Consider the following 27,482-nt stretch of genomic DNA (forward strand, 5'->3'; position numbering starts at 1 on the left):
TATTTTTTTATTTATAATTCGGAGTCCTCCAGAAACAGAAAAGTGTCTAACTATATAAGCTACCTGAAAGTCTAAAGGCTATAGAATTGGTGTACATTCACTTACAGTTGGTATGTTGCTTTTCCTGGAAGGCTCACAATTACAAAATGAAAGAGTTTAGGTGGGATTTGATCCTCAGTCCCTTGGTTCACAGTCCACTGCACTAACCGCTAGGCTGACCCTCTGCATGAATGCTTACGTGGCAATTTTAAAAGAATACAGATGCTATGTCCCTTGTTTTCCCAGGTTCATAATTTGAAAATTCCAGTTCGTAAAATTGATGTTCAAGCTGGATGTTTCCAGCATATGGACGTCCATCTCACATATTTTTTGAACATTGAAATCTTGATGTATTTCCTGTTGGAAAATACATGTGAGATGGACATCTGTTTGGAACGTTCTGACTTGCACATCTTTTAAAAAAATTCCCCTCAAAATTATTCAGTTTGTTAAATTACATGCTGATTGTGAGAAATTGCAGGAGGACCTTTTTAGACTGGGCATCGAAATAGATTGAAAATTCTACAGGATACAAAACACATCTTGGAATCCCTGTAGATTGAAATTCCATGTGTAAAGGGGAAAAGGATAGTGATAGGAGTGTATTACCGTCCACCTGGCCAGGATGAACAGACGAATGTAGAAATGTTATCGGAAATTAGGGAGGCTAACAAACTGGGCAACACGATAATAATGGGTGATTTCAATTACCCTGATATTGTTTGGGTAAATGTAACATCGGGGCATGCTAGAGAAGTAAAATTCCTTGACGAAATCAAGGATTGCTTTATGGAGCAGCTGGTACAGGAGCCGACAAGAGGAGGAAAAATTCTAGACCTAGTCCTAGTGGATCGCATGATCTGGTGCGGGAGGTAATGGTGATGGGGCCGCTTGATAACAGTGATCATAATATGATCAGATTTGATATTAGCTTTGGAGTAAGTATACACAGGATATCCAATAAGTTTATTGCGTTGGAGGCAAAAACACATAGTAAGAATTTTTTTAGGTATATTAAAAGCAAGAAGCTGGTAAAAGAATTGTTTGGACCACTAGATGACCGAGGTGTAAAAGGGGTGATCAGGGAAGACCTTTGCAAAGCACTGTAGGGCCAAGTCCGCCACTGCCCATCACCATGCACTCTGTCCGAGTTGGTTTTGAGGACTCCTGGTCTCTGGTGCAGGAGGTAGTAACTGTGTCAAGATCATAAGTGGAATGGAAATGAAAAATCTATGAGACCAGTATTACAGACCGGTGATGCATGCTCTGTGACCACTAGGAATCTACATTTTCATGTCACTGAGTTTAATTTAGTTTTAGCATCTTTTAGTTCATTTAGCAAAGCACTAAGGGGGTATTTCTATAAAAAAAAAGGCACTAACAGTTATACAGCAAATGCACGCTCAAATGACCAGAATACTGGTATATATGTGTGCAGATAAACGGTCTTACTACAAAACCAAAATAGGGCCAGACTACAAAGACACGCATAAACTTTACCAACTCGTGAACAAATGACTAAATACCACACTGGTTACCACAACCAACACAGACACCCCATCTGCAGACAAACTTGCCAGATACTTTAACGAGAAAATTATAAACCTACGCAATACATTACCACAGAACACCACCGACACCGAAAACTTCATTGACTGTCTGGACCCAATCCTCGGTGAATACCCAGCAGACCGAATCTGGACAAACTTCGATCTCCTCACTGATGAAAGTGTCACCCTAGCGATTAACAGGTTCGCCAAATCCCACTGTAAACTGGACATATGTCCCAATAACCTAATAAAATCCGCCCCTCAGCGCTTCATAACAGACCTCACATCACACCTAAACTACATGCTGCAACATGGACTCTTTCCTAAGGACAAAGGCAACATACTACTCACCCCAATACCTAAAGACTCAAAGAAAAAAACAAATGATATCACCAACTACCGCTCGGTAGCATCTATCCCTCTGGTAGTAAAATTACTGGAAAGCATGGAAACCAAGCAACTTACCGACTTTTTAAACAAATTCTCAATACTACACGAATCACAATCAGGATTTTGCTCCAACTACAGCACCAAAACAGTAATAATCACTCTCCTAACCAAATTCAAACAAGAAATTGCAACTGGCAAAAATGTACTTCTCCTACAATTCAACATGTCTTGACATGGTAAACCATAAAATACTACTAAACATCCTAGAATACTTCGGGATCGGTGGAAGCGTACTTAGTTGGATCAAGGGTTTCCTAACCGCAAGAACATACCAAGTGATATCAAATTCGAACACATCATCACCATGGAAACCAGAATGTGGAGTACCCAAGGATCACCGCTATCACCCACCCTTTTCAACCTAATGATGACCCACTAGCCAAATCCCTATCCAACCAAGGCCTTAACCCTTACATTTACGCAGACGATGTCACGATATACATCCCATTCAAACACGATCTAACAGAAATCACAAACGAAATCAAACTTAGCCTGCAAATCATGAACTCATGGGCGGATGCATTTCAATTAAAACTCAATGCAGAAAAAACACATTGCCTCATCCTCTCATCACAATACAACACGAACAAACCCACCAATATAAGCACCCCAGACTACACCCTTCCTGTCTCAGACAGCCTGAAAATTCTCGGAGTTACTATCGACCGAAATCTCATGCTAGAAAGCCAAGCGAAAACCACAACAAAGAAAATGGAAACTCAAACGAGTAAAATCTTTCTTCCCGAGGGAAATATTCCACAGCCTGGTACAATCAGTGGTGCTAAGTCACCTAGACTACTGCAACGCAATCTATGCCGGATGCAAAGAACAGATTATTAAGAAACTCCAAACTGCCCAAAACACCGCAGCCAGACTCATATTTGGAAAAACGAAATACGAAAGTGCCAAGCCCTTAAGAGAAAAACTACATTGGCTCCCAATCAAAGAACGAATTGCGTTCAAAATCTGCACCCTGGTTAATAAAATTATCCATGGTGAGGCCCTGGTTTACATGACAGACCTCATTGACTTACCAACCAGGAACTCAAAAAGATCAGCACGCAAATACCTGAATCTCCACTACCCTAGCTGCAAAGGATTAAAATATAAATCAACATATGGATCCAGCTTCTCCTACATAAGCACGCAACTATGGAATGCACTACCAAACATCATGGAGACAATGCACGACCTAACAAACGTCCGGAAATTATTAAAAAACAACTTGTTCAAAAAGGCATACCATAATGATCCAAGTTAAACACCTGAGCCTTGCAACACAACAAAACTCACACCATAACTGAACAAAACTTAACTCCTTCTCCTTACTACTTAATTTACTCTGTCACTAATGAACTTTAACGCAATACCACCCTGTATTTCTCATACCGGAATTGGCGATCGCCATCTCGGTACTATGTAAGCCACATTGAGCCTACAAATAGGTGGGAAAATGTGGGCCACAAGTGCAACAAAATAAATAAAAATAATAAATGCCATAGATCCAGCCATGCACTATTCTTTAATATGCACATATCTTTGATAGTATGTAGTTTGCAGGTGGTCATTCATATGGGCAACGTCTGGGCGGAGCATAGGTGAAGTGAACACTTATATGTGTAATTTGTAGAATACTTTAAGTTATATGTGTATTTCTAGAATGTATGTGTGAGCATTTACAACAACTCTGTGACTGACTGGTGTATGTGCTCATGGCTAAATACAGAGGCTTGTAAATTTATTTATTTATTTAACTACATGTGTATCCCACACATTGAAACATCTGAGCAGGTTACAATATACCACAATCATAAACAAAACACAATTCAAAATCAAAAACATACCCAAACACATAAAAACCCCACAATCCCAACCTCCCATCTAAGAAGCAGAGAATGCCTACAAAAATAGAACCTTCAATTGTTTTCTAAACTACTACTACTATTTAGCATTTCTATAGCACAACAAGGCGTATGCAGCGCTGCACAAACATAGAAGAAAGACAGTCCCTGCTCAAAGAGCTTACAATCTAATAGACAAAAAATAAAGTAAGCAAATCAGATCAATTAATGTGTACAGGAAGGAGGAGAGGAGGGTAGGTGGAGGCAAGTGGTTACGAGTCAAAAGCAATGTTAAAGAGGTGGGCTTTCAGTCTAGATTTAAAGGTGGCCAAGGATGGGGCAAGACGTAGGGGCTCAGGAAGTTTATTCCAGGCGTAGGGTGCAGCGAGACAGAAGGCGCGAAGTCTGGAGTTGGCAGTAGTGGAGAAGGGAACAGATAAGAAGGATTTATCCATGGAGTGGAGTGCACGGGAAGGGGTGTAGGGAAGGACGAGTGTGGAGAGATACTGGGGAGCAGCAGAGTGAGTACATTTATAGGTTAGTAGAAGAAGTTTGAACAGGATGCAAAAACGGATAGGGAGCCAGTGAAGCGACTTGAGGAGAGGGGTAGTATGAGTAAAGCGACCCTGGCAGAAGACGAGACGGGCAGCAGAGTTTTGAACCGAATGGAGAGGGGAGAGGTGACTAAGTGGGAGGCCAGCAAGAAGCAGATTGCAGTAGTCTAAACTAGAGGTGACAAGGGTGTGGATGAGGGTTTTGGTAGAGTGCTCGGAAAGAAAGGGGCGGATTTTACAGATGTTGTAAAGAAAGAAACGACAGGTCTTGGCGATCTGCTGGATATGAGCAGAGAAGGAGAGAGAAGAGTCAAAGATGACCCCAAGGTTTCGAGCTGAGGAGACAGGGAGAGTGAGAGAGCCATCAAGAGAAATAGAAAACGGGGGAGTGGGGAGGTGGGTTTGGGGGGGAAAATGAGAAGCTCGGTTTTGGTCATGTTTAATTTCAGGTGGTGTTGAGACATCCAGACAGCAATGTCAGACAAGCACGCTGAAACTTTGGTTTGGATGCAAGGTGAGATATCAGGGGTAGAAAGGTAGATTTGGGAGTCATCAGCATAGAGATGGTAGGAAAAGCCATGGGATGAGATTAATGAACCAAGGAAAGAAGTGTAGATAGAAAAGAGGAGGGGACCAAGAACAGAACCCTGAGGTAAGCCGACAGGCAGAGGGATAGAAGTAGAAGAGGATTGACCTCTGGATTTAGCCAGTAATAGGTCATTGGAGACTTTAGTAAGCGCAGTTTCGGTTGAATGGAGAGGGCGAAAACCAGATTGTAGTGGGTCAAGAATAGCATGTGAGGAGAGAAAATCAAGGCAGCGGTGGTGAACAGCACGCTCAAGTAATTTGGAGAGAAAAGGGAGATGAGTCGGTAATTAGAGGGACATGTAGGGTCGAGTGAAGGCTTCTTAAGGAGAGGTGTGACCACAGCATGTTTAAAGGCAGTAGGGACAGTTGCAGTGGAAAGTGAGAGGTTGAGAATGTGACAGATAAAAGGAATAAGAGCAGGTGAGATGGCATTAAGAAGGTGGGTGGGAATGGGATCAGAGGAACAGGTGGTACATTTTGAGGAAGAAAGGAGAAGTGTAGTTTCCTCTATAGTAACTTCAGGAAAGGAGGAAAAGGAATGAGGGGAAGGAGAGAGAGGGGAACGGACTAGTGGAGGGAGAGGTGGCGAGGTAGAGAATTCAAGGTTTATCTTTTGAACCTTGTCGTGAAAGAATTCAGCAAGGGTCTGAGGAGATAATGAAGGGGGAGTTGGGGGAGGGGGCACCTTGAGGAGAGAGTTCAATGTGGTGAAGAGAAGTCGAGGGTTAGAGCCAAGAGAGTTGGTCAGTTGGATATAATAATCCTGTTTGGCGCATAAAAGAGCAGATTGGAAGGAGGTCAGCATGAACTTAAAGTGTAAGAAATCAGCAAGGGCCCAAGATTTCCGCCAGAGGCGTTCAGCGGAGCGGGTAAATGAATACAAAGAAGAAATTTGGCACCAAGCCAAAGGGAGAGGATTCCGCAAACTAGGACCAACAACAGAAAAAATCCGAGAACGAACCGCCCACAAACGAGCATCATGAAATGAAGGAACAGCCAACAGATCTTGACCATGAGACTGAAGAATTCGTACAGGACGATACATTCGCAATTTCTGAACTAAAGCCAACGGAGCATCGTCATGTAGTGCTTTAAAAACCAACACCAATAACTTAAACTCGGTGTATATACCATTACATGAGTATTTTATAAAGGAAGGGGTCCTACTTTCTTTTAGAGAATAGGCTCCAGTTAGGCAACCTTTAAGCACCTAAACGTAGGTGCCCCATAATATAGAATCACCGTGGATGTTGACTAAGGTGCACTGATGTTTTGCACATAACATGAGTTAACTTGAAAAATAAAGGTGTGTTAGGTGCCATGAACCTCTGCAATATCTATTGGGGGCATTCTCTCTGCACTTTAGGGGTCAACTGTGTCACTAATGTGGAGCATAATTCATTAATATTAAATGTTTATATTTCATAAACTGGATCATCATAGTCTTATTATTAGGAATCAGTTTATTGTCTCCATGTTTTTAGGGGTAAATTCTATAAATGGTGCCAAACTTTAGGTGCTGGGATGATGCGCACTGAGTGCAAATTCTATAACGGTAGTTGCACGTGGAACTGCTATTCTAGAATATTAGTATAAGTTCATTGTTTCACACCACGAGCACTCACACCAGGTCAAAGGCTGTTGGAAGTGCTCACGCCTAGCAATTGTCAGTTCGGTGTATAACATTTGTGTGTAACTCCTAGGCATGCCCCTGACCCGTTCATGCCTTTCCCAGGGCTACGTCCCCTAGAAGTTGCATGTGACAGAGATTGCGTACGCAGGTTCTGTTAATTTATTTATTTTAAATATTTATGCTCTGTTTTAATCCCAAAGCAGGTTACATTAAAAACATACATAAATTCAATAAGACACAACAGCAAACATCACAACCAACACATATTCAAAACATTTATTCTGTACATCAACCAAAAAGCTTTGCCTACAAATATGTGACTGCAAGAATAAATTTATTGTGTCATTGGCAACTGTCAAATGGTGCCAGTTAACACCCAGTTATTAAAATAAGTTGTACACACAACTGACCTTATTCTAGTAACATACCAAGGGCGGGGCGGTAGGGGGTAGTTCATCCCGGGTGTGGGCAGCAATGGGGTGCACAGAGCAGTCGCACGTCTGTTGACTCAGCTGGTCCCCTGCCCCCTCTGATGTTACTTCCTGTTCCAGGGCAGGGGACCAGCGGAGCTGACAGCTGCGTGACTGCTCTGTGCACCCCCTTGCTAGGAGGAAGGGTGGTGGGGGTGTTGCATCTAAGGGGCTAATGCGCCTCGAGAGGTGGGGGTGAGGTTGTGACGTGCCTTGGGGGTTCGGCACAGCGGCGACCTGCCCTGGGTGACAAGCGTGCTAGGTACGCCACTGCCTTATTCTATAAATTGGGTGCCCCACTTTGTGAACTAAGTTTAAAGCAACCCAAGTTTATAGAATTAGGGGGTTAATGTCATGCTATACCTAATGTACACTGCTTTGGTGACTGCTAGTATGTAATGTAGTTTGCTCTACCTCTTGAGGTGATATTAATTGTTTTGTGTTGGAGTCATCTTCAACTCTTCTCTCTCTCCTTCTCTGCACATACTCAGCAGACTGCTAAAACCTGTCATTTCTTTCTCTATAATATCACCAAAATTCGCCCTTTCCTTTCTCAGCACACCACCAGAACCCTTATCCACACTCTTATCACCTCTCGCTTAGACTAGTGCAACTTGCTTCTCACAGGTCTCCCACTTAGCCATCTCTCTCCTCTTCAATCTGTTCAAAATTCTGCTGCACGACTAATATTCCACCAGTGTCATTATGCTCATATTAGCCCTCTCCTCAAGTCATTTCACTGGCTTCCTATCCGTTTCCACATACATCTCAAACTCCTCTTATTGACTTATAAGTGCATTCACTCTGCAGCTCCTCAGTACTTCTCCACTGTCATCTCTCCCTACATGCCCCACCCGGGATCTCCATTTACTGAGTAAATCTCTCTTATCTGCACCCTTCTCCTCCACCGCTAACTCCAGACTCCGTTCCTTTTATCTTGCTGCACCATATGCCTGGAATAGACTTCCTGAGCCGGTATGTCAAGCTCCATCTCTGGCCGTCTTCAAATCTAAGCTAAAAGCCCACCTTTTTGATGCTACTTTTAACTCCTAACCCTTACTCACTTGTTCAGTACCCTTATTTTATCATCCCCACCTTAGTAATTCCCTTATCTCTTATTTGTCCTGTTTGTCTGTCCTAATTAGATTGTAAGCTCTGTCGAGCAGGGACTGTCTCTTCATGTTCAAGTGTACAGCGCTGCGTACGTCTAGTAGCGCTATAGAGATGATAAGTAGTAGTAGTAGTGTTATTACTGTGTTAGCAGTTAATGCGTGGTAACGTCCCCCTGTAAACTACAAGGCACAGCCCCCTACCTATTCTACACCCACTTACGGTGATTTCTGTGTTACACCTTTAGCATGTACAAGCGACAGATTTTCTAATTAATAGTCATGAATTCAGAAGAACCAGCTTAGCAGTATTAGCTGTGGTTAAGTTTTCTAACGCTTATCTGTATATATATGTGCTAAATCTCATGATGACTGGTGATAATTTGATATCAAAGCTGATAACTATTAATATGTAGGCTGTATGCGAAACCTATAATGCATCTGGGCTTTTTTTTTCTTTACTGCTGGCTCAGGGCCCCTGTGTTCCCTGACTGTTGACAAGTCTTTGCCTGAAGACGAGGGAGAGTACAAATGCATAGCGGAGAACTCAGCTGGAAAAAGTGAATGTGCCTGCAGCGTTTTCGTGGACGGTAAGTGATACTAACTGATAGGGGCAGCCCACACCAAAGTTTTTATTTCCTGAAAAATATTTGTAAAGCGTCAGTCACTACAAGTTCTAGGCTTTGTGTCTCCTTTCTCTCACCCCATCCCTACCTCACTTTCCAGCCCCCACCCAAACACACATCCCTGGTCAACCTGTCCTTGCTGTTAAGCTGCAAGAAATAGCCACCACGCTTCCCCTGTGCATTCTTTCCATGAAAAATAAACTTGAAACTCAATCCTCGCAACAAAACAAGCCGAGGAGCCCAGGGTATGGCGAGAGGAAAGTTTCATGTCTCTCCCTGTTTCACTCATGTGGCTCACTCAGAGTATAAAAGTATTATGTAGAACTTGTGTGCTATTTCTCTCTCTCTCTCTCTCTCTTCCACCCTCTGTCTTTCTTTTTATCCAGACTGTATTTAGATGTGCTGGCCAATGAGCAGCTTTTTCCTTCCGACCTTGCACACATGGATTTACCAAAGTCTGTTTCTAAAGGAAAGGTCGCGTCAGCCTGAATAATATGAATGAAGACAGTTTCGCCTTATCAGCTTGTTGTAAGGAAAGCTGAACCCTTTTACTGTTTTATTAGTTTCATGCTGCGAGTTCTGTAGCCTCACTCTAGACCCCCATATTTGGACTGCAATGCCGTAGGCGGCCTCCAGGCCCATATTTGGCTTGTGCTGAACTGAACAACATTCTGTATAGATGAAAGAAGCCTGAAAAGGCATGATTTTAAAGAAGGAAATGGCCTAACAATGCATTTTGTTCAGGCAAACGAGCAAGAATCAAGGAAATCGTCTTCCTACTGATGACACGAGGCCATATTTGGATTACGGAGTTCAGGTTTGGGGTACCCATTTACAAAATAGATGGATAGCCAAAGAGGGTTATTTTAGAAGCCCTATTTGCAATTTCAAATTATGGCATTCATACGCGCCTATCCCAATTTCAGAAAGTGCTATTTATATATGGAAATCCACACTATGTAGAGATTTCAAGGGGTCGCAGTTTGGGCAGGACTCAAATGGCTTGTGTAGGTTTGTGAAATCGGACATTTACACAGCCTTCTTGTGTTTCCCAAAGGTTTGGGGTTTTGTCTTAATGTGAGTTACTTTCTGTCCTCCCTATTCTCTCAATTTCGTTAATTTTGTAACCTGCTTAGACATGTTTTTATGAATAGCAGTATATCAAATAATAAGTGGAACTTGAAAGGTTTGGCAATATTTATGGGATTGCTTCTTTTTATATGATCGACTTTGTTCACCTTATCCTAGGAGATAAAAGATATCATTTTTGTAACCAGATGACGTTAAGCTTTCCAGCACTAAATAGGACCAAATCCTACAAATCTTTGACATTTGTACCCCATGCTTTCCCACTCATGGCAGGCTCAATGCGGCTTACATGGGGCAACGGAGGTTTAAGTGACTTGCCCAGAGTCACAAGGAGCTGCCTGTGCCTGCAGTGGGAATCGAACTCAGTTCCTCAGGACCAAAGTCCACCACCCTAACCACTAGGCCACTCCTCCGTCTTCTCTTTATTAATACACTAGTAAAAAAGGCCCATTTCTGACACAAATGAAACAGGCGCTAGCAAGGTTTTCCTCGGAGTGTGTATGTTTGAGAGAGTGTATGTGAGAGTGACTGTGTACATAAGTACATAAGTAATGCCATACTGGGAAAAGACCAAGGGTCCATCGAGCCCAGCATCTTGTCCACGACAGCGGCCAATCCAGGCCAAGGGCACCTGGCAAGCTTCCCAAACGTACAAACATTCTATACATGTTATTCCTGGAATTTTGGAGTTTTCCAAGTCCGTTTAGTAGCGGTTTATGGACTTGTCCTTTAGGAAACCGTCCAACCCCTTTTTAAACTCTGCTAAGCTAACCGCCTTCACCACTTTCTCCGGCAACGAATTCCAGAGTTTAATTACACGTTGGGTGAAGAAACATTTTCTCCGATTTGTTTTAAATTTACTACACTGTAGTTTCATCGCATGCCCCCTAGTCCTAGTATTTTTGGAAAGCGTGAACAGACGCTTCACATCCACCTGTTCCACTCCACTCATTATTTTATATACCTCTATCATGTCTCCCCTCAGCCGTCTCTTCTCCAAGCTGTATAGCCCTAGTCTCCTTAGTCTTTCTTCATAGGGAAGTCGTCCCATCCCCGCTATCATTTTAGTCGCCCTTCGCTGCACCTTTTCCAATTCTACTATATCTTTCTTGAGATGCGGCGACCAGAATTGAACACAATACTCAAGGTGCGGTCGCACCATGGAGCGATACAATGGCATTATAACATCCTCACACCTGTTTTCCATACCTTTCCTGATAATACCCAACATTCTATTCGCTTTCTTAGCCGCAGCAGCACACTGAGCAGAAGGTTTCAGTGTGTTATCGACGACGACACCCAGATCCCTTTCTTGGTCCGTAACTCCTAACGTGGAACCTTGCATGACGTAGCTATAATTCGGGTTCTTTTTTCCCACATGCATCACCTTGCACTTGCTCACATTAAACATCATCTGCCATTTAGCCGCCCAGTCTCCCAGTCTCGTAAGGTCCTCTTGTAATTTTTCACAATCCTGTCGCGATTTAACGACTTTGAATAACTTTGTGTCATCAGCAAATTTAATTACCTCACTAGTTACTCCCATCTCTAAATCATTTATAAATATATTAAAAAGCAGCAGTCCTAGCACGGACCCCTGAGGAACCCCACTAACTACCCTTCTCCATTGTGAATACTGCCCATTTAACCCCACTCTCTGTTTCGAGTGTGTGTGTCTGTGAGAGAGAGAGAGTGTGTGTGTGAAAATGAGAGTGTGTGCAAGTGCGTATGTGAGACACAGTGTGAGAGTGTGTTTCACACAGATACAGTGTGTGCGAGAGAGAGAGTGTGTGTGAGACACAGACTCTCTGTGAGACTGAGTGTATGAGACCAAGAGAGTGTGTGAGTGACTGTGTGACACATAGAGAGTGAATGTGATACAGTGTGAGACATAGAGTGTGTGAGAGACAGTGTGTGAGAGAGAGAAAGACATTGACTGTGAGAGAGAGTGTGTGTGAGAGAGAGAGTGTTTGTGTGACAGAGATACCTCCCCCCCTCTCTGGTGTCAGGCCCCCCGCCCTCTCTCTCTGGTGTCTGATTGTTACTGTGCAGGACGCTGAGCTCTGGCTGTGCTTCAAGGAACTGACCAATCCTATTTAATAGAATGCACCTCCAACATTCTGAAGCCGAGAAACCTCGTGTGGTTGGTCACTTCTGCTTGTGACGAACCCGGAAGTACGTGATGTCAATTCAGCAGATGGATACAGAGAGCAGGAATGCCTCAGCCATGCAGTCAGCTTCAGAATGTTGGAGGTGCATTTTATTATATAGGATAAAAACATGGAACTCTCCCTGTATCAGTCAGAATGCTAAATAAATATCAGTTATTCAGAAAGGCAGTGAAAACCACTTTATTTCAAGAGTATTTGTTATCCAAATTATGATTTATCTTTTATTCTTATTATGTAAAACTTTTTAGCATAGGTCTTTTGTTGTGATTTCTAGATTGTCCTTGTCTTCTTAACTGTTAACTGCTTGGAACTCAATAGGTTGTTTGCAGTCTCTGTTCCCTGTAAGCTGTGCGGGTGCCCTTCTTCTGCATTACTACCAGTAGGAAGTGGTGCTTTAATATTGGGTTTTTAATTGCTAGGGAAAGGCAAGTTCCCTGGAGGCCTGCAGAACTTGCCTGTACCTCAGTATTGAACATGTGATATTCAGTACTGGCAGAACTGTAGATGGAAGACTCCCACTTAGCTTAAGGGGAGCAGTGTTTCTGGTCTATAGGAACTGAAGTGTTCTGTTACGTTATATTACACATGGATGTTGTAAAATCACTACTTCTATATGTAATTGCTGATACCACCACGTGGAAGCTACCAGGCCCATTCTGTTTATTATTTCAACATGTATCTTTGTAAAATGACTACTCCCGCTCCATGTACCAGCAAATATATGTGCACTCCTGCAGGTATTTTAGAAAAAGCTCTACATTGGCAAATCCTTTTCTAAAGTACTACTGGAACGTGTAATTAAACTCTGGAATTCGTTGCCAGAGAATGTAGTAAAAGCAGTTAGCTTAGCGGGGTTTAAAAAAAGGTTTGGGTGGCTTCCTAAAGGAAAAGTCCATAGACCGTTATTAAAATCCCTGCTTATTTCTAGAATAAGCAGCATAAAACGTATTGTACTGTTTTGGGATCTTGCCAAGTACTTGTCACCTGGATTGGCCACTGTTGGAAACAGGATTCTGGGCTTAATGGACCTTCGGTCTGTCTCGGTATGGCAATACTTATGACCCTGGACATCCCAATTCTGATCTCTATGCTATATAAAAATGGGCTTCTGATGCACAATTCTACAAAGGGCACGAAAGGGGTTCTTTTACTGAGCTGTGGTAAAAAGGGACCTGCGCTAGCATCAGCATGCGCTGAGGCTCTCTCTTACCATGGCGGGTAAAAGGCTATCTTTTTTTGAAGCAAACAAATGGCCACACGGTAAGTGAAACACTTAACGTGTGGCCATTTCGGGGCGGAGGAGTCCTTACCGCCACCCTTTGAGATGGCGGTAAGGGTTCCCGCGCTAACTGCCCGATTACTGCCAGTTAAGTTCTGGCACTTCATAAATAGGACGTATTTTTGTAGCACCAGAAATGGTGCGCGTTAGGGGTAGGAACTACTGCCAGGCTCCTGCGGTAACCTGGCGGTAGTTCTGGATTGGCACGTGGTAAGCCCTCAGTCGGCTTAATGCTGCTTAGTAAAAGTCCCCAAAAATCTGAGCACTAAGGTAGTACTTTAAAAAGGCCAATTTGGGCGCCTAATCCAGTGGTTCCCAAACCCGGGCCTGGAGGAACCCCAGCCAGTCAGGTTTTCAGGATCTCCACAATGAATATTCATGAGAGAGATCTGTATGCAGTGGCAGCAGTGCATGCAGATCTCTCTCATGAATATTCATTGTGGAGATTCTGAAAAACTGACTGTCAGGGGTGCCTTCAGGATCAGGTTTGGGAGCACTGGCCTAATCCACGATCGAATACTAGCAATGTGTTACTTACCTGGGAGCTTTGTTTTGGATCATTTTTACATTGTTTGGACTCACTGCTGAATATTTCTTTGGTTCATTTCAGAAAGTAACAGATGCAAAATTTGATTAACGAGCATAAAAAGTGCTTAACATGTGTGAATCCCCTTTATATAGGTCAATTCAGCATTTGAATTGGTCCTTACATTTTTTATGATTATTAACCAGATCCAGGACTGGGTTTCCCATTACACATGGTAGGCGTGTGAGTTTGCATGTACCTTTTCCCCTAATAGGTGTGAATACACGGGGCCTTGTAGTTTTGAGGGAAGCCACCAGATCTGTTTTTTCAAACTTCAAAATTAAGCAGGCAGAGGAAAGACCAATTCAGGATAGAAGTGCCGATTTCCAACCGCCTGCTGACCGGAGGAGGGGGGGGGGGGGGGAAGTGCCTTTGGGCATATGAGATGTACATCCAGCACTGATAATTCACCTTTATATAGTACGAGGCTCCCTAACCAAAGGACCCTTGTACTAAACTGCGCTAAGCTCTTAACATGAGCTTAGCGTGCTGAAAAAGGCTTACTGTAGGACGCACTAAAACATCCTGCGGTAATTTCCCTGTTTGCATGCGCTAACCCTGCGGTATTTTTTTTTTTTTTAAGTTCTTTATTTTGCATTTTCCAGGTTTTACATGCTACATTTCAAACAGTACAATTCTTCAAATTGCATTAACTGATCAACTCATCAACATTGCCAAATTCTAACCAAACTCAATAATGTGTCTTCTGCCATAATCCCCTTAACCCCCTCCCTCCCACCCCCCCCCCCATTACTCTCTTCTACAGAATATGTGGCTTCAGGGTTTTACAGTGGTAGCCATCCAATTTACATAAGGCTCCCATATCTTTTGATGTTGAGTCAAACGTCCTTTATTTAAGGCTGTAAGCTTGGACATCAGTTGAATGTACTCCAATTTTCTCAATACCATTGAGATGTCCGGCAGACTCGGTTTTTTCCAGGCTACTGCAAGCACTAATTTACCTGCAACAAACACCTGGATGGCAAATTGATGTATATGCCATGGTATATTAGGTGGTTTAAAATGTAATAGGCAATATTCCATTTTCATTTCATAATGTAAAGCTGTCACTGAGCAAATAAAATCTATTATGCTTGCCCAGTACCTTTGTGCATGTACACAGGACCACCAAATATGATACATATTTCCCTCTTCCCCACAGTCTCTCCAGCATTCTGCTGAGCTTAGCCTAAGCATTTTAGCCAAACGGCTAGGGGTGTAATACCAGCTATATAGGATCTTGTGCCCATTTTCTACCATGGCGCTGGACACTGATACCCGCAATAGGGATTTAAAAGCCCTTGCCCATTGTATAAGGTTATGAGCTGTTCCCATGGCTAGGTCCCATTTTTGTGTATAGTATTCCACCGGGTACTCTCGTGCCAATAGGGCTTTGTATATTCTAGTAATACTCCCTCGTCCTCCTCCTCCTGTTATTCCTCTCTCTAACTGCATTTTAGTTAATTCCAGTTCCTCTCCCGCTTTGTGTTTAATAAAATTTTGCACCCTAACATAGTGGAAGGCCTGAAGCGGGGAGAGCCCATATTCCTGGCATAATTCCTGATATGTATAGATCCTATCTTCTTTACACATTTGTCCCAGTTCATATAACCCCATTTTCTCCCAATCTTTATATATCTTGCTAAATTCTTCAGATCCAAATTGAGGGGCAAATCTAAGGTATGTGTGTTGGAAATATTTACGTTCCGGAAAAAATTTCCCCCTTATCTTGATCCATTTTTCTAGAGGCCATCTTAAAAGATAGGGACTCTTCCGGCTCAATTCTTTAAGTGTTTGTTTGGGCAGCCATGGGATCGCTCTTAGCGGGTATGGTTCCAACCATTGTTGTTCAATACCCACCCACATCTTATCTGTGTTCTGGGACCAAGTTGCTAAAAGCCTAATGTGTGCCGCATAATAGTAGTCATAGAAGGATGGGACCCCCATACCTCCTCTATCTCGTGGTTGGTACATTGTAGCTCGATTAACCCTTGGTGGTCTTTTCCTCCAAATGAAGGAGAAGACCTTGCCCTGTAAGCCTCGAAAGAAGGCATCCGGTATGTCTATGGGTAAAGCCATAAACAGATATAGCAGTTTCGGAAGCATAATCATCTTTACAGCACTAATCCTGCCCACCCATGACAGTGTCAAGCCTTCCCATCTGTCCATTTCCCGGAATAAGTCTCGTACCTTACCCGGGAAATTATTCTCAAATAAGTCCTCTATTCGGCGTGTGATATTTATCCCCAGGTATCTAATATATTTAGAAGCCCATTTATAGGGAAATTGCCTTTTCAATAAAGCTAAGGTTGAATTAGGTATGTTCACGTCCAGTGCCTCAGACTTATCAAAATTAATCTTGAAGCCTGAGAGTGCCCCATATTTTTGTATCTCCTCTCCTATCACCGGGAGAGCCTTTTGAGGATCTTTTAGGATAAGGAGAATGTCGTCTGCGAAAAGAAGTATCTTAGTTTCAATGCCCCCTCCTCTAAGGCCCTTTATCTCTTGATTCGCTCTAATCTTGGCAGCCAGTGGCTCCATCACCAGTGCAAACAGTAAGGGCGACAGCGCGCAGCCCTGCCTGGTGCCTCTGTGTAGGGGAAATGGGCTTGTTAATGTTCCATTGATACGCACTGCCGCCGATGGGCTTCGGTAAATGAGATGGAGCCATTCCACAAACCTCCCTTTAATTCCCATCTTTTCCAGTACTGCGAATAAAAAAGGCCAACCAACTCTATCGAAAGCCTTTTCTGCGTCTAAAGATAATATACAGAGTGGTGGTTTAAGTATATGGGCCCCTTGTACTACCTGTAATATTCTCCTAATGTTGTCAAATGTCTGCCGTGAGTGGACAAAGCCCGACTGGTCTTCATGTATAAGTTGTGGAAGGTATTTCTGAAGCCGTGTAGCCATAATCTTCGTAAATATCTTATAGTCCACCCCCAACAGTGAGATCGGTCTATATGAGCTGCATAATTGGGGATCTTTGCCTGGTTTATGTATAACCGTTATTGTGGCCATGTTCCAGGTGTGTGGCAAGCTTGTGGTCTCCTCTAACGAGTTAAATACTCGCAATAGCATTGGGGCTAGCAATTTCACATATATTTTATAAAATTGAGGGGTGAACCCGTCTGGTCCTGGAGCTTTATTCGGGGACAACGCACAAATCGTTTGTTCCACTTCTTCTAATGTGATAGGTTTTCCCAAAATCTGCATAGTGTGTTCTGGAAGCCTCGGGAGGTCTATGTCTGTTAAGTATGCCTTTATCTCCCCTTCTCCCTCTTCCCCTTCTGCCCTATATAATTGCTGATAATATCTTCTAAATGCCATTTCTAAAAATTCAGGCTCCGAATGTACCTCTCCTCCACCTTCTCTAATTCCCCCTATCGTGTTCCTATTAGTTTGTTGTGCTAATTTATGAGCCAATAGCCGGCTGGCTTTATTACCAAATTCAAAATGCGCTTGACGCACACGTTGTAATTTTTCTGATATATCAGCTAGCTCAAGCTCATGTAATTGTGTGCGCAGCTCGTATGCCTGTCCCCTTAAGCGTAGCGGATTCTGAGCTGTCCCCTCCTGCAGCTGTTTTTCTACTTGCATTAATTGCTGGCGCAAATCATTATCTTTCGCACATCTCTCTTTCCATCTCCTAGAACGTAAGGCTATCAAATGGCCCCTAAGAACTGCCTTAAATCCTTCCCATATCACTGTTGGGGACACTTCTTCATTTTCATTAAACTGTATATATTCTAGGATGTATTGTTCTATCTGGGTTATGTTCTCTGTATCTAACAGCAATGCATTATCCAGGCGCCACTGCTTCCGTCCACCCTGTGGCCCCACGCCCCGAAGCCGCAAAAGCACCGGGGAATGGTCCGACCAGGTCCTCGGCAAGATTGTATGTTCTCCAATTGCTCCCATTAATGAGGTGTCTCCCAGCCACATATCTATTCTAGATGCCGATTGATGGACCATCGAGAAATATGTGTAGGCCCTCTGAGTGGGGTTATCTCTACGCCAGTAATCTTGTAGCTGCCAACGAGTAATAAACTCATGAAGTTGTCTTCTGTCACTTTTTGCATAATTTATTCTACGTATGGTATTATCTACATGTGGATTCAATGTTAGATTAAAGTCACCCCCCAATAGTAGTGAACCTTCTATATGTCTGGTCAATAGTTGGTCTATTTCTTTAATGAAGTCCCCTTGCCTTGTATTTGGGCTGTATATATTTACTAATGTGTATGTTCTACCCATCAGCGTGAAAATGATCAATAGGTATCGCCCACCCTTGTCTTTTACAATTTTCTTTATATCCCATGGTTTCCCTTTACTGAAAGCTATAAGGACCCCTTTACTTTTTGTGTCATCTAAACTAGAGGCAAAGTAGATTTGGGGATATGCTTTATGTTTGCATAGACGTTCATACCTGGGTTTTAAATGAGTCTCCTGAATCAGCCCTATATCCACCCCTTGTCTTTGCAATTCCCGAAACATCAGTTGTCGTTTCCTAGGTACATTCAGTCCCCTGACATTTAACAACAAACATTTAATGTCTCCCATTTATCTCAACATTTAGTAACCATGCCATTAGTCCTTCAATCATATAACTTATTCTTCTATGTCCCATCTGCGTCCCCCACCACGCCACTCTTATTCTCCTTCCCCTTCCGTTTTTTCTTAATCCTCCCTCCCTCCCCCCCGCCTCCCCCCTCTGAATTTTAGGCATCACTTGGTATCTCGGTGAATGCCTAGTTTAGAAGGAAGGTGCCCCCTATCCCGTCTCAGTCACCCCGCAGCATCAACATTTCTCAACTTATCTCTTCCTGTCTAGAGCCCCACCAGAGGCTTATCATAACCAATCTTTTAACAACTTTTTGCTTAACATTCAAAGCTTTTACCAATTATATTGTCCAGGCTACTTCAGGTAATTCGTGTTGCCGATTGTTGGCGCTGTAATCTTCTCAGACCCTTTCCCACCCTCTGCCACTTCGGTGGGGGAAGGCGGGAAGCAGATCTCACTCCAGTGCTCGTTTCTGCTGTCTCTCCTGGGATTGCTGTCTCCGGAAACAGTTCTTGGGCTTCCCCCAACGATTTAATTTGGTGTTGCTTCCCATCTTTATAGAGCACGAGGGCGAAGGGATGTCTCCATCTATATTGAATCTTTAACTCACGAAGATGTCTTGTGAATGGTTTCAGCTCCCCTCTCCTCTTCAGTGTTGCTGCCGCCAAATCCTGATATATTTCAATGGTATACGAATCCCATTTAAAGTCCTGCGTCTGGCGCGCCAGTTTCAGCACTTGTTCTTTTTGCTTATATCTAGTGAAGCAGGCAATGATGTCCTTTGGCCTATTATTACGCACAGCACCTAATGCCCGGTGTGCCCTTTCAATCTGTATTGTTTCAAGTTCTATCCTTTCGCCATTTACTTTGAACAAGTCTTGTACAATTTGCTGTATTGTTTGCTCACAGTTCTGGTAGTTGGGTGTTTCAGGGAGGCCCCGAAATCTAAGGTTGCTGCGACGGCCCCGATTTTCCAGGTCCTCTACTTTGTCTAATAATTGTTGGTGCTCGTTCTGCAGCCCTGTAAACTGTTGCTCTAATGCTCCCAAGGCCTCCCCCTGTGTCTCCACCTGCACCTCAGTGTCTTCCAAGCGTGCTCCCAGTTCGCGGATTTCACCTTGTAAGTTTGCTCCCATCGTAGCCACTTCCGTTCGCAGGGCTTTAAGAACGGAGCTAATATTTTGTAGCCACTGGTGCAGACTAAGTTGCTCCCCTTCCGTTAATTCCACGGAAATGTGCTGTTCCAGCAAAGTATCTTGTGTTAGAGCCTTTTCTGCCTCCGTTGTGTTTTTCGTTCTGCGCGCGTCCGCCATCTTGGATTTGGGCTTCGACTCAGCGCTCACGAAGGCAAATCGAGAAAGATCCATTGCTGTGAAATTTAAATGCATAGGCAGGTGCCGTGCTACTTCCTGAACTCAGTAAAGCTTTTATCTTGTTTTTGAACCGCGTATTAGGTTGCGATTTTTGCTGCTTTTGCCGCGGGGCGACCGGAGCTCGTCTCTCAGACGTTCATCTAGGTCGGTGACGTCACTTCCTCCCTAACCCTGCGGTATTTATTGTTTCTATTTATTTTTGGGGAAGGGGGGCATGACACGGGTGGAGAGTGGGCATGAAAGTGTTAACCAGCTAACATGTTCACATTACTGCACGCTAACTGGTTAATGCAGACTTGATACAGGAGCATTTACTAAATGGGAGAGGGCAAGTGCTAATAGAAAAAAATAGCTGAGACAGGCAAAAATAACAAAGGAAAAAGCCTTTTCTTACAGCCATGGTAAAAATAGGCATAGCATGCGGGGAAAGTCCCATGTTAGGGTGCATTAAACCCATATTTATCGTTATCACAGCTTAGTAAAAGGGCCCCACGGTTATCCTTTCACTTTGATAGATAACACTACTTTTTGCCTTGCTCTTCTTTGAGCCCAGAAACCTTCCACAGTTTTGTGTACAATAAACTTGCATGCAAGGTGCCAGATAAGACTTGGTACGACACACAAAGTCAGGTGCTCGGATTGCTGGAGACAGACAACGGCTGATCAGAGAGATTCTAAAAGTCCCTGTGTCAGGAATGGCATTGGGAAACTGCCAGTTATATCATTCATCAGCACTCCACCTGTGCATCTCATGTATTTTCATGAGTTTTCTAAGGACTTGTATTCTTGGCGTAGTGGTGGACACTACAATGAACAAACCCATGCAGTATCCCTAGCATTTTTTGTCTTAGATGTCCTTGCCTTGATTTAAATTTCATTCGGTAGTATTGTGATCGTGCATGTAAACACTTTTTTTGATTCCCCTTGACAACCTGCCTGGGTCACTTTGATTTTGTTAGAAGCTTCCCCTTTGCCTAAGATCCCTTTGCTCTTTCTCTCTCTCTATCTGCTGAGAATCGCCCTCTTTCCCTGTCCCCCCAAACCTCTTCTCCTTCCTCTGTTCCTCTATCATCCCTTCCCAGCACCGATGATCAATAAGATTCTTTTTCCCTTGCAAAAGAGCCAAACTCATTGCCGGAGAAGGTAGTGACGGCAGCTGGCCTTGCTGAGTTTAAAGGGGGTCTGGACAGATTCCTGAAGGAAATGTCCATTGATCATTAAATTTTGGGGTTTTGCCAGGTTCTTGGGGCCTGGATTTGCCGCTGTCAGAGACGGAGTGCTGGGCTTGATGGACCTTTAGTCTTTTCCCAGCGTGGCAGTGCTTATGTGCGCGCATAAGAAATGCCAGAAAATTTCTTTAAAGAAAAGGTTTAAGAAAACAAAATGAATATGCAAAGTTTGGAAATGTGCCACATATTTGCCAAAGAATATGCAACGTTTTGCTGCAGAATCTTGAAAAATCTGCTAAAGGAAACCATGTTTTATCTCAGTGGTTAATTAAACAAAGTTCCACCCAAAACTGAGGTGCACATTCACAATCCTCACATACGCATGACTCCAGAAACATCACTTCTTGTTATTCCCTGAAAACAGGTGTGGATAGGACACCAAATAAAAGTCTTATTAGGGACACAGAGATGCAAACATAAATTATATGCGCTTGCACATACCTGACTATCTCATTAGCTTACGTTTTCTTCAGAAAGTAGGCTAATCAAAAAGCAAAAATTAATGAACAAAGCGCTTTCTCCCATTCCCAGCCACCCAAATCTTCCCATTGCAAAAGACAACTGATGTTGAACTGTTTTCTATAGATGCTACTACAGAAGGAAAGGATGCAATCTATATAAATAAAAATGTAAATGTTCGTTTGTTCAAAATCTTAAATATCCGAAAGTTCTTCACTGATTGCTTTCAAATTTGGACACAACGTTGCATTCGAATACGTGCATGTTTTTATATACCTACTATTATATAGATGTCACAGCTGTCGTACTCGCGGAGCGGAAGCAGTGCGATGAGTAATTGCAAATCAAACTGAGGAAGAATGGCCATCACCGAACTAGCGAAACACACAAAGAATGGCTCAAATACGTGCCGAGGAAGCAGCAGAGCGACGTGCAGCCAGACTTGACGATGCAGGGCTGCGAGCACGGCGATCGTGTTCTGCAGCTTCAAATCTGCTTTGTTCTCAACAGAATCAACGCGACAGGCTGAGAGTGGCTTAAATCTCCGAAAGTTCTTCACCGATTGCTTTGAAATTACGCACATGTTTTTATATACCTACTATTATATAGATGTCACAGCTGTCGTACTCGCGGAGCGGAAGCAGTGCGATGAGTAATTGCAAATCAAACTGAGGAAGAATGACCATCACTGAACGAGCGAAACACACAAAGAATGGCTCAAATACGTGCTGAGGAAGCAGCAGAGCGACGTGCAGCCAGACTTGACGATGCACGGTTGCGAGCACGGCGATCGCGTTTTGTTGCTTCAGATCTGCTTCGTTCTCAACAGAATCAACGCGACAGGCTGAGAGTGGCTTAAATCTCCGAACGTTCTTCACCAATTGCTTAGAAATTTCGACACAACGTTGCATTCGAATACGCGCGTGTTTTTATATACCTACAATTGCAAATCAAACTGAGGAAGAACGGGCATCAGCGAACGAGCGAAACAGACAAAGAATGGCTCAAATACGTGCCAAGGAAACAGCACAGCGAAAAACATCGCTCGAGGCTCTTGATCGATCATTGCAAGATTTGCGTGGAAACATCAGACCATTTGGGAACACATTAATATTGCTTGCAGGAGATTTCAGGCAAACATTACCTGTAGTTCTTTCTTTTCCATTTAACCAGACTGAGCCACAGCAACGCGTGGCTGGGTAGAGCTAGTTCATATATATTTTGTGACTGCTAAGCTTGAACTTGGAATGTCTTGGACAGCAGTGGACTTGTTTTCTTCCGACCCCCTCCAAACTGCTTTCAAAACAGGTGTGGTGCCTGTGTATTAGCTAATGAAGCTAAACTTCCACCAGGAGTATCATATCCTTTGATAATGTGAGTGGCAGCTCCCAATATAAACAGCAGTGAAGAGAAGAGGAATTTTGACTATATAACAATACCAGCTAGAGTTATTAGGTACAAAGCACAAGTGGCTCTGAACCCTTACGGATACTCAGATGACACAATCAGCCAAAAAGTGCTTAAGTGTATGTATTTACTGTATTTTTTATTACACCTCTATATCAATGGTTCCCAAGCGTGCGGTGAAGCTACAATGTAGTAAATTTAAAACGAACCGGAGAAAATGTTTCTTCACTCAACGTGTAATTAAATTCTGGAATTCGTTGCCAGAGAATGTGGTAAAGGCGGTTAGCTTAGCGGAGTTTAAACTAAAGGTTTAGACGGCTTCCTAAAGGAAAAGTCCATAGACCGTTATTAAATGGACTTGGGGGAAAATCCACTATTTCTGGGATAAGCAGTATAAAATGTTTTGTACTTTTTTGGGATCTTGCCGGGTATTTGTGGCCTGGATTGGCCACTGTTGGAAAGAGGATGCTGGGCTCGATGGACCTTTGGTCTTTCCCAGTATGGCAATACTTATATACTTATGTAACCCCAGCCAGTCAGGTTTTCAGGATATCCACAATGAATATTCATGAGTTAGATTTATATGCAATGACGGCAGTACATGCAGAAATAACTCATGAATATTCATTGCAAGTATCCTGAAAACATGACTGGCTGGGGCTCCCCCAGGACAGATTTGGGAACCACTGCTCTATATATTTGTTGCTCAGAAGGAGAAACTAGGTCCATTGATAAGACACCATTACAAACCTAAGCATTTTCTTTAGTTTGCTAAATATAAGATTTAATATGTACTAATTGTAAGCCTCTGATCAGCATCATAACATAATAAATGATGGCAGCATATCTAGTCTGCCCATTAATGTCCTTAATATTATAATTGATCCAGTCCAGATTACCCCATGTCTTAGAAATGGCAAAAGTAATTTCATGGCTGTTTTGAGTTGAAACACTCTTGGCAAGATGATCAAAGGTAAATGTAGGTGCTAGAGGCCACTAGCATTCGCATTTACCTGAGCTGATTGATCAGCGAGCTCTGGCATGGCAAACAACGAGTGTGCCAAGAAACACCGGACCCCCCTCCCCTCCAAATAACAAAAACACCTTGGTGGACCAGTGGGGTCCTGGTCTTCCGGCCCTTCGATCATCCACCCTCCCCGGTGTCCAGTGGGGAGGGGTCAGGTCAGGTTGGACCCCTCTTGTCGTGGGTCCAGTGGAACCCACAAGAGGGAAGCCCGACCTAACCTGACCCCCATCCCCACCCCTGAAGGCCAATCTCTCTCATGAATATTCATTGTGGTTATCCTGAAAACCTGACTGGCTGGGGTGCCTTCAAGTCAAGAGTTATTAAGATGAGTATCAGAAATGCATTCAGAGATAAAAATAAAGATACATTTTAGATGAAGCAGAATAATTTTTTAGTTATTTAAAGGGCCCTTTTACTAAGTGGCGGTAAAAACAAAAAGTGGCCTGCAACAGAACAAGCATGTCTTTTGGGTGCATGCGGGGCCAGTTTTTACCGCATCCTGGAAAAAAAGGCCTTTTTTAAGGGGCTGGAAAGGGGGCAGCAAAATAAAAACCAGCATGTGTCCGTTTTCAGCCTAAGACCTTACTGCCACCCATTGACGTAGCAGTAAGGTCTCATGTGCTACCCAGGCAGTAGGCATGTAGTTTATTTTCTACTGCATGTTTTTGGAGCGTGCAAAATTCAGAATTACCACCCGGGCAACGCTCCAAAAATATGCAGTAGAAAATATTTTCCACCATGTGGCACGCAAATTCAGAATTACCACCCTTTTACACGCCTTTGTAAAAGGGCCCCTCAGAGGGGAATTTTTCAATGTGAGCTACCAATGATGGATTATTTTACCACAAGTCATGTTATTTTAGCAGTGGCGTACCAACGGCGGGGCGGTGGGGGCGGTCTGCCCCGGGTGTATGCCGTTAGAGGGATGCAGAGAGCAGCCGCGCACCTGTCGGCTCCGCTGGTTCCCTGCTCCCTCTGCCCCGGAACAGGTTACTTCCTGTTCCGGGGCAGAGGGAGCAGGGAGCCAGCGGAGCCGACAGCCGCGCGGCTGCTCCCAGCAGCCAAGAATGAACCCCGGGGAGGGGGGGGTTGATGTGCCAGGGGGGGTGTCATTGCGCTGGGGGGGGGGACAGATGCCGCTGCACCTGGGATGGGGGTGCGCAGCGGACCTAGGATCGTCACTGTATTTTAGCACATAAAATGGTACCGTCTGCTAAAATGGCATGACTTGTGGTAAAATAACCCATCTTAACTTCCCCCCCCCCCCCCCTCTTAATGGCACATCCTGGTCCTGACCCTTTTACCGAGATAACTTCCAGCAATACTGAGGAACAGGGGCGTAGCTACGGGGGGGCCCTAGGGGACTGGGCCCCCGCAAATTTTGTCCGGGCCCCAGGTTTGGATGGCGGGGGTCCCCAACCCCCACCAGCTGAAACCTTCTTCAGCACCGGTCTCTGGCGCAGCCGCGTTCGTTGCCTGCCCTCTGCTCTTCTTGCTCCTCCTGTGCACGCTGAGCGTCAGCGTGCACAGGAGGAGCAAAAAGAAAGAAGAGCAAGGGGCAGGCAGCGCACACAGCTGCGCTGGAGTCTGGCACTGAAGAAGGCTTCAGCTAGCGGGGGTTGGGGACCCCCGACAGCAAAGGTATTTGTTTGTGAGGGGGCGAAGAGGTGGGTGGGCGAGGAGGCGAGATGAGGCAGTGGGGGGGGGGGGGCGAGGAAGTGAGGGGGGGGGGGGGGGCGGCACTCAAAATGTGCCCCCAACCTCGGGCTCTGGTCCCCTCCCACCGTGAGGTCTGGCTACACCCCTGCTGAGGAGTAGTAACAGATGAAACTGACTGAACTAAATACAGAATAATGGAAACGTCAGCTTTGGTAATTCGGAAATTAAGAAGGAAAATGCAATTTTCAGAATCCCGTGTAAAAATATTGAACACATAATTCCCAAAAGTTTAGCTGTTGGTTTTCTTTCTCATGCCAGTGCTGCAAAAGAAATATACTCAGGTTGGCTGAAATCTATGTCAGAAATATTCCCCTATATCTAATTTTTAAGCACCTTCCAAATTCAGAGATTTGGCATGACAGTTTACAGGAACATTGTTAACTAGAGGACTATGCTGCAATGTTACTTTCCACGCCTGACTGCTTGATTTACATTACTTTACATTCTTCTCTGTGGCCCTTGTCCATTCTTTGCTGTTCTGTAATTTTGATTTCATGAGCACTGCCAATGCAAATAACATTTCACAGCGTTGGATGGATACAAAGAAAAAAAAAATAAAAGTCACTTTCTTTTCTGTTTAATTTCAGATGCACCGAATACAGAAGTTACGAAGTCTGCTGAGAAAAGGGTCAAAAAAACCAAGCCCACAACTCCTTCCTTGCCAGCAACAGAGAGTAAGCCTTGATGATAGATTTATCTACTTTTTCTTTGCCAGACCTCTAACGTTACGAGATTCCAGAAGACTCTCCCGCGGCTAGGTCCATCTCGCCTTCAGCAACCCCAGAATACTGTGATACGTTTGGGTTTTTTTAACACATTAGTCATTCCAGGTGAACCAAGACTTTTCTTTAAAGAAAACTTTTATTTATTTATTTGCATTTGTATCCCACATTTTCCCACCTATTTGCGGGCTCAGTGTGGCTTACAATACTTTGAGAATGATGGAAGTACAATTGGTTACAGTACGATTATGGATTACATTATGATGAGTTATAGAAGACAGAGTAAATACAGGATATCATTTGGGAACAGAACATCAGAAGATAACAGTGGTGAGTTGAGAGGGGGACAAACAAAATCGAGGGAACATAAAGGTCTAACATTCTTATTTGTGGGTAGGGTTTTAAGGGTGGTGAGGATACGGGAGAAGAGACCAGGATAGAGTGTTTTGGTGCGTATCTATTAGTTTGTATGGACTTCATGTGTTTTGATCCTTGCCGTAGATTTTCTCAAAGAGATAAGTTTTCAGTAGTTTGCGGAAGTCGGTCAGTTGATAGATCGTTTTCAGATTGCGTGGTAGTGAATTCCAGACTTGTGTGCTCATGTATGTGAAGGTCGATCCGTGCAATGCTTTGTATTTTATTCCTTTGCACTTAGGGAAATGGGGATTGAGGAAGGTTCGGGAAGATCTTTTAGCGTTTCTGGGTGGTAGGTCTATTAAATCAGACATGTATGCAGGGGCTTCACCGTGAATGATTTTATGGACTAAGGTGCATACTTTGAAAGTGATGCGTTCCTTGAGTGGTAGCCAGTGTAGTTTCTCCCATAAGGGTTTAGCACTTTCGTATTTTGGTTTTCCGAAGATGAGTCTGGCTGCTGTATTCTGGGCTGTTTGAAGTTTCCTCAGTATTTGTTCCTTGCATCCTGCGTATAATGAGTTGCAGTAATCCAAGTGACTGAGTACGAGTGATTTTCATAAAATCAGTGTTAAATGAATGC

At 43.7% G+C, this 27,482-nt stretch overlaps 1 protein-coding gene across 1 annotated transcript in view; it reads left to right on the top strand.

The window, feature by feature from the left end:
* LOC115473714 (myosin light chain kinase, smooth muscle-like) overlaps positions 1 to 27,482 on the top strand; it is a 673,403-nt gene that overhangs the window by 429,875 nt on the left and 216,046 nt on the right. Inside the window, exons 18-19 of the mRNA XM_030208760.1 lie at positions 8,708 to 8,824; positions 26,351 to 26,437. Of these exons, the coding sequence (XP_030064620.1) occupies positions 8,708 to 8,824; positions 26,351 to 26,437 (204 nt within the window). The remainder of the gene's footprint in view (positions 1 to 8,707; positions 8,825 to 26,350; positions 26,438 to 27,482) is intronic.

This window comes from Microcaecilia unicolor, chromosome 7, assembly GCF_901765095.1.
Source record: "Microcaecilia unicolor chromosome 7, aMicUni1.1, whole genome shotgun sequence".
Taxonomy (NCBI): domain Eukaryota; kingdom Metazoa; phylum Chordata; class Amphibia; order Gymnophiona; family Siphonopidae; genus Microcaecilia; species Microcaecilia unicolor.